We start from the raw sequence: 7676 nt of genomic DNA on the forward strand, positions 1-7676 counted from the left end.
TTAGCGGGAACAAGAAGGGTCTATCCTTAAAACCATGAATTTACTGTGGTGTGCACAAGAGCTCAATTTAGTTGAATAATTTGGTACGGAGGAGAGCATTACCTAAACTGTGCTAGTTTTCTTTCTGACCAAAGAACATTTAAGGCATTGGGTCTTTTTTTTTTGCTTTTGCCAAATCAGTTATTTAAACAAATCTTTGTTTGAAGAGTTTGCCTTGCAGTTTGGTTCCCAGCCCCTCTCCGATTAGTTATGTTTGTGACTCTGCTTTATCATCTTCTGCACCAATTAATGTTTCCTTTTTACTGTACTCTGGAACCAAAGAAAACACCTTTTTTATGACCTCTGCATGCTAAACAGTGTAATTTTTAATACACAATAGACTGTATTTCCTTTCACCCCTTGCTGATAAGGATGTTATCTCTCTCTTCACGAGCGTTGTAGACAAACTCAAAAACATTGTTGTTTCCTTACAGGCTTCAGGCTTTTCAAGCCAAGGGACAAATGCTGGGAAAGAACAGAGCGATGGCAGAGAAGGAATGAACCAGAATAAAGTTAAATCAATGGCAACTCAACTGCTGGCAAAGTTTGAAGAGAATGCTCCAAATACAATTTTGCGGAGGCAGGTAGGTTATAGATTAACATAATAGTCTCTGAAATTAAACTATAGTCCCTCCTTGTGAACACGCTGCAGATTTCCAAGGGAAAAAATGCATCTGTTATGTGTTTGAAGTGGGTAGTCCTTTTTAATACTTATGCAAAATACTTATCTCAACACTTAGCAAATAAATGACTAATGTAGATTGACTAATGTGTATTATGCATATTAGTATAGTATATTAATATCTATTATATTTAAGTGTAGTGGAATTGCAATGTCTAGAAATCTCTTGTATGCCAGTCTGTAGAACTTCTGCTTTGTGTATGTGTAGCAGTCTAAGCTGGCTGCATATGGTACTGCAGAAAAACTTTTTTCCTATATTCTCTGAATAAAGGACACTGCATATCCAGTGGAATCTTCTTTTTTTTTTTTTTTGTGGAAAGTCTAGAAAGTGTAAGGGAATCCATTCTTTTGCAAGATGTGTCCAGCTGCCATTTGCATTCCTAGAGTAATCATAATGGAATATATTTGTACATTCCACAGCATTTGTTGTTAGTGTGACAAGTGGTGTTTTAAAAGTAATCCTGTGCTGTCAAGGTAGGGATGATAAGCTCAAAATCGCCCTTTAGCCAGTGAGATGATTTGAGTGAGCTGAGTTCAGATGTCACCTGAAAGATCTGAAGGAAGGCTGGGCCAAGGTGCTGATGTTCTGTCAAGGGTGGTGACTTTCTTAATTCTTTGTGCTTGTTGCCATTTGTTTATTTACATATTTAAATCCCCTGGAATTGTAGGCTTTATAGATGTCAAGTGACTTCCTCAGCCCGTGAACCACTGTTGTGTGTACTCTGCCTGGCTACTTGTTAATGCTCTGAGCTTTCTGCATGCAACACGTCTGCAGGGGTTTGCTTGGCCATGTTGAAGGACGCCTCAATACATTACTTTTTGATCATAAGCTCTTTCAAAGAATACTGACTGTGCTGAATTTTAAGTATATCTTTGGTAGAAGGGGTTAATAAAATGAGTAGGTGACAAAAATCTATAAAACGTGTTGCTAAGATCCATAGTAATGTGTCTTAAAAGCAGCTTTTCTTTCTTTCTGCCTCAAAAGATCTTTGAATCCTATTCACTGTCTTCCTTTTTTTCTCCCTCCTCTCTGTCTTCATCATTTCAAAAATGCTTTGCAAGGAGCTAATAGATAGACCAGCCCTGCTGCCTTCTGACCTTCCTGTTAATCCTCGCTTTGCTAAACCTAAGGATCCAAGTCTTCTTCCACCTCAGCCGAAAAGGCAGGTAGGAACTCAGGGGTAACACCTGACAAGCAGACCATTTCTCTTACCGCTGGAATGTAATGCTATTATGTAACTACGGAATATATAAAACAATATTTGGAGGTCATCTCAGAGTTAACAGCTGTATTTAGCCAAGAGTTGTGAAAACCACATTAAAGTTTAAGGCTGTTTGACTTCAACGCAGTTTGCAGTTATGACCTTCGTAAAGTTTATGCCTGCTTGATCAGATGAGAAAACTGATCACGAAAGAATTAGTAACTGTGTGGAAAAAACCCTAAAAAGATAGGTGTTGATCACTGTGTTATCACAGCTAGACTCCAAATGGTATAAATATAATTACACAGCTACGTTTAACATGCGGGAAAACTACAGCAGTACCTGAAAATTTGTCTGTGCATGTACTCGATGCTTTGGGCTGTTGTAATAAGGCAAAGGGAGTTTTCCACCCTGAGAAATGTGGCAACAAGCTTTAGTGTTGAAAAACTGATTGATATTGGTGCCAAGGTTTGGGGTTTCATTTCTTTAAGTAGAACTTGTGATAAGAATTTCTGCTGCAAGGTCTTTTGTAGTGTCATATACTTTGGGATAAAATTTTTGAATCCATTGTCTAAATTTTTCTCTTAGTATTTCCAATGAAAGCAATCTCATATCAAATAATATGGACCTCCTCTTTACGTTAGAGTTTTAAATGGAAGTTGTTACCCTGTAGAGGCGTTTCAAGAGTAGTCGGCAGTGAAATGAGATCTGCATTGGATTTGGAAATCTGCACATCAGCTTGATGAAAAACACAGATTCATAAAGCAGTCAAGAATTGTTGTTTTAAAGGCAGGTGTGCTATCCTGAAACATCAGAGCACGCTGTATGTTGACCGGCAATAGGGTTTTAAATTTTAATTCCGAGAAATTTTAAAAGTTTGTGTATTTACTTGAATTGGACAAATAGGTTGAAGTGGAAGACTGTCACGAAAAGTCTAACTGCAAGGTCATTTTTAAGATTCAGTTTGATAAAGCTGAACTGGTTCAAATATTTATTTCAAAAGCTATTTTATGTGAAGATTCAAAATCAGAAACTTATTCTGAACTCCTCGGTGCTTTAAATCTGCAGTATATTATAGCTTGACTTGGATCAGACTAGATCTAGAATTATGCCAAGAACTACTGTTGATATTCCTAGAATTTGATTGTAAGTTTAGTTTCAGGCAGACGTGATGCTGAAAAAACCAACTCCAAGCATTTGTTTAAAACCCTAGAAGGAGATGTAGCATCCTGTTCTTCACTGATGCTATCTGAGGTTAGTCATAAAAACTGATGCAAACCTAGAGGGGGATGTCAAGACCTCCGTAAGTTACGTAGGACTGATTTATTTCAGTGCATGGTCACAAGTGTCAGAGATGCAGTAGCTAGTGTGCAAAGAGTGATGTGAGAACATTTTATTTCCAGTTTTGTGCATGACTGTGCTGAGCTTTTGGAAACATCCTTAAAAGCTGCATATACTGCATGGTAGTGCAGAAAGCAGATTTTTTTTCACTTCAAGTGTTTCCCAGTTTCAGGTGGTAGCTAGGAGTGAACACGAGGTCAGGGAACCCAAACAGTCTTTAAATGATTCTGATCATATGGCCAGGAGAGCAAAGACTGTACAAAAAACAGATACCCAGCCCAGTCTGTCAGAAACCTCTGAAAATCTCGCATCTGCCTGTTCTGCTGCATTTGTTCTTTCTGGAGTGCTTGAGCGTCTTCAGCACCTGGAGGAAAAAATTAAACAGGTGACAAGCCATTTCTTTTTCTTTCTGTCTCTTAACTGCATATGTTAATCTGTATACTGTCTTTTCCTTGGATATGCTGGCCTTTTCCTCTGTTGACTTTAGGTTATATTAAGACAATAAGTCTTTCTACGAGTCTGCTGTATTCTGATGATGTATGTGACGTTAACTAAAATCTCTCTCTCTCTCTTTTCTTGGCTTTCCTTTCCTGGCTCTTACTGCAGAAAAGAGCCCAGACCATAGCAAATAGGGAGTTCCATAAAAAGAACATTAAAGAGAAGGCAGCACACCTTGCCTCAATGTTTGAACATGTGGAGTTTCCAAAGGTGAATACTGGGTTTTGCACCTGAGGAAATGCTGAGTTAGAAGACATGGGGTGGGAAAATTACAGTGGTTTTGGTTTTAACTTTCCTTTCATTCTGGGTGGATCTGACACGTAACGTGGATTCCACTGACAATGGTAAAATGCTTTGTTTAAATATTACTGCATAGTTTAATGGAGGTAAAACACAATCTAAATCATAAAGCTAGCTTTCATACAAGAGAAATGTCTTAGAATAAACCATGTCGTGTGCTTAAGAATACACTGGTAGCTCACGGTTCGTAATGAACTGGTGAGCAGTAGCTCTTAAAGCAGTCTGGCTTTTCTTGTGTTTTGTTATGCTTTCACTCAAACTATCCTACCTTACTGCCCACTGTAAATATTTTTAATAGGAAAACTGAGTACAGTAATATAATTTGCCGTGATGATTTCCATGGCTCCTCACTCTTGAGAAATAAAGAGCAGAATTGTAGCTACTGTCTTCAAATTTTTTTGATGCATGACTGTGAAATTATTCTCTTAACCTGTGTTGTTGTCACTGTCTCTTGGATAACTCTCTGTTTCTGCTCTGCACAGAATAAGCTACCTACTAAAGGCTTATCCCATTCTCAGCCCCCAACTCCCTCTTGCCCTCCACCTCATGATTCAGCTGCTGCCTCTTCATCATCTGTCGATTCAGCTTCCCCTGCTGTTCCTTCTAGACAGGTACTCTATCAGATTTTCCCTGTAAAATCCAGACTTTTGCTGAAGCTGCTTGAGTGATGGCTTGGTTGGAAGGCACTGTCAGCAGCTCTGTTGTATAGGTTGTGTTTCGCGTTTGAATCCAATTTGACTTCATTTACTGTTGTTAATTCTGCATCTTTGTAAGAGGAAAGTAATCGTTCAAAATAGTTCAGGTGTAAAGCTGAAGAACAAATGAAATAGTTAAACTTTTGCTTCACTTATGAAAATTTTGTGTTGCTGCTTATTTTAAGTGTTCTGTTGTTGCATGAAACCATAGGCATGCCTAGCAGAGAAAGAGCTGCACATCATATAGCTAACTGGATGTTAGGAGGTCAGTTAGTTGCTCTTGGGTGGCATTTGTGTTTCTTTTCATAAGAATATCCATCCAGACTGCAGGGTAGAACCTGTACAATAATGTTCTTTTTTTAACTAGCAGATGTGTCTTAGAATTGTATGAGCATTTGTCAATACAGACAGATTTTATTGTTTGACTGTTAACTTATTTGTACTTTAAAACTTGCTTCTGCACATTAATTGCAAGAATACAGTTCTTTGTAACAGCAAATTTTACAGAGAGGAGGCATGCGTAGTCTGAGTGAGAACCATTGGAGAACGCTTGAATCACATACTCAGCTCTTACTGCTTTTGCTGGTGCTTCAGTGGGCTGTGCTTTCATCTGTGGAAGTTAAGATGACATTGGCTTCTAACTCCCCTTGGTTTTGAAGGATCTTAACTGAAAGAAGTTCAATATTTTTCAGCTTTTCAGGGCAGGTAAAGGGCAGTAAACCTTTCCTTCACCCACAGACTGTGTAGCAGCAGTCTGGTGACACTGCAGTATTGAATAGGATTGGCATGGAAAGAAAGGTGGAAAGTATTGAAGGCAACTGCTGTGACCCAGTGCAGGCACTTCTGGAGCTGGTGGCTTTGCTGCCTGACACACGAAAGAAATGCTATTTGGCAAAATTGGGTACCGTCTCCGTTTACTGTGAGGAGGAGCAAAGTGTTCTGCCTGCTTTTGTGTTTAAATAACAGCAGTTTTATGAAATACTCATGAGTATTGGCTGACTTCAGGTAAATCAAGGCTGAAGATAGTTTCCTGTCTCGCTGATGTTCAATGAGATCAGTTAGTTGAAATGATCTAGAACTTTTTAGGTTATTTTGCACCATATTGTTAATGCTGGTTGGAAATTGGTCTCGCAGCCTCATCAGTAACTGAGCAGGTAGGCACTGAGTGACTTGCAGTTTGCAAAGGCATATTCCTCAGTTGAGGTAGAACTGTTGAAGAGATTCCCTCACATTCCCCAGGAAAATACAGGCTACAGAGCCCTTCAAGGACACTGCAAGACCAGCAGGTGCCTTACTGCAGTAATCCTCTAATTCCCTTCAGCTTCAAAATAATTCCTTTGCCTGGATTTACCTCTTACTTTTTATGACCTAGGAGTTGTAGCATGTGATGGGTTTTAAGCTTAAGTAATGGTTTGCAAAATATTTGGGCCCGTTGCTCATTTGATTTGGAGAGCTATTGTGACACTGCAAAGAGAATTTAAAAAAAAAAAAACCCACCAAACAAAAACACACAACCCTGCCCCCAGCCAAACAAACAAAAACCAACCAACCAAAACAAAACCAAAAAACAAACTATGCGAACAGCCCTTTAGAATGTGAGAACTGGACTCTTCATCATATAGAAACTGTGAGCAATAATTCCACTGGGATATTAAGGGTTTTTTCTTAGAGAACATTTGCCCTATACAATCATCTTTGGATGTTCTAATTCAACTGCATTTTGTTTAAAGTGCAGTCTCAGCTTCTGTTAGTTTGCCATTTTGTTTAAATGGTATAGCGATAGTTCGTTGTGACTTGATTTCACTTAAGCTGAGTGAACTTCAATTGAAAAATGCTCTCTCCAGAGATAATGGCAGAATGCAGCGCAGCGAAGGCGAGATTATCTTCTTCTGTCTCCAGTGCAGTAAATATACGTTCACCTCCGTGGGTGAAGCCAGCAGAAAGAGCTCCCTCATGTTGCTTTCAGGTGGTTTTGTTTTTTCCCAGCATAACAGAAGACAATAGAAGTCTTTTGAGTTTTGTAACACTTCATGAGAGATGACCTATAAATATCAGCACCTTCCCATCCTTCAAGTGGTTAGTACTGTCATTTTAATTTCAAGTGAGTACTGAGAATGTTACCAGACATTACGATCCTTTACATCTGTTGAATTTTCATTGGAACAGTATTAGTTGTGGTGGCATACTTATTGAAAAGGGTGGCTAAGAAATCATACTGTCTTATTAAAGAAACCTGTTATTAAGCCTCAGTCCTAAAAGGAGCACTTGAAAGGAAGGCTATGGAAAAATATTGTTTCTTTTAAAGACATATAGTCATTATAACTTATTAAGAATTAACTTCTATACGACACTATATGCCAGTTGTCAGTAATAATCACAACAACCTTCTACCTTTAATCAGCTGTCAAAATTCGCATGGGTAGAATTATGAATTAACAAATAGTATTACAGGCTGGGCTTTGGTTATTCCTGTTTTCTGTTTAAAGTTGGATTGACCTTCAGAATACTGTGTTCATCTGAGCGTTGCATGGGTGAACCCACGCAGTCTGTCATAAGAACCATGAAGATGTTGCAATCAATAGGCTTTGCTGCCTGCAGAGTTAGGACCAAGTGCTTGCTTTCAGTGACGTGACTAATTACCAGCAGTAAGCAGGGCTTGGGTGTTCCCTGCACAGAGTAACTTATTACTCAAATGTTGTTTATCTCAGAGGTAAAGTATACGTAGCACGTGGTACCAAAAGTGAATAATCACTCTCAAAGCAAAATAAGACCAGGAAAATCATTAAGGATATGAAACAACAAAGGAGAAGCATTCTATGCTTTCAGAGGCAGGGAGGATGTTTCCTTTGTTTTATGGAAATACCACTGAGGCTTACCTGTGGGTTGCCTGTGGTGTTATAAATAATAGTACAGGGAAAG

General features: G+C 38.8%; 1 protein-coding gene across 2 annotated transcripts in view; it reads left to right on the forward strand.

The window, feature by feature from the left end:
• Positions 1–7676, forward strand: part of MICAL2 (microtubule associated monooxygenase, calponin and LIM domain containing 2) — a 51445-nt gene that overhangs the window by 33269 nt on the left and 10500 nt on the right. For both annotated transcript variants that reach the window (XM_010140065.1, XM_010140066.1), the window contains exons 15-19: positions 474–623; positions 1784–1888; positions 3431–3649; positions 3871–3972; positions 4545–4673. In XM_010140065.1, the coding sequence (XP_010138367.1) occupies positions 474–623; positions 1784–1888; positions 3431–3649; positions 3871–3972; positions 4545–4673 (705 nt within the window). The remainder of the gene's footprint in view (positions 1–473; positions 624–1783; positions 1889–3430; positions 3650–3870; positions 3973–4544; positions 4674–7676) is intronic.

Source organism: Buceros rhinoceros, unplaced genomic scaffold (assembly GCF_000710305.1).
Source record: "Buceros rhinoceros silvestris isolate BGI_N320 unplaced genomic scaffold, ASM71030v1 scaffold2447, whole genome shotgun sequence".
Taxonomy (NCBI): domain Eukaryota; kingdom Metazoa; phylum Chordata; class Aves; order Bucerotiformes; family Bucerotidae; genus Buceros; species Buceros rhinoceros.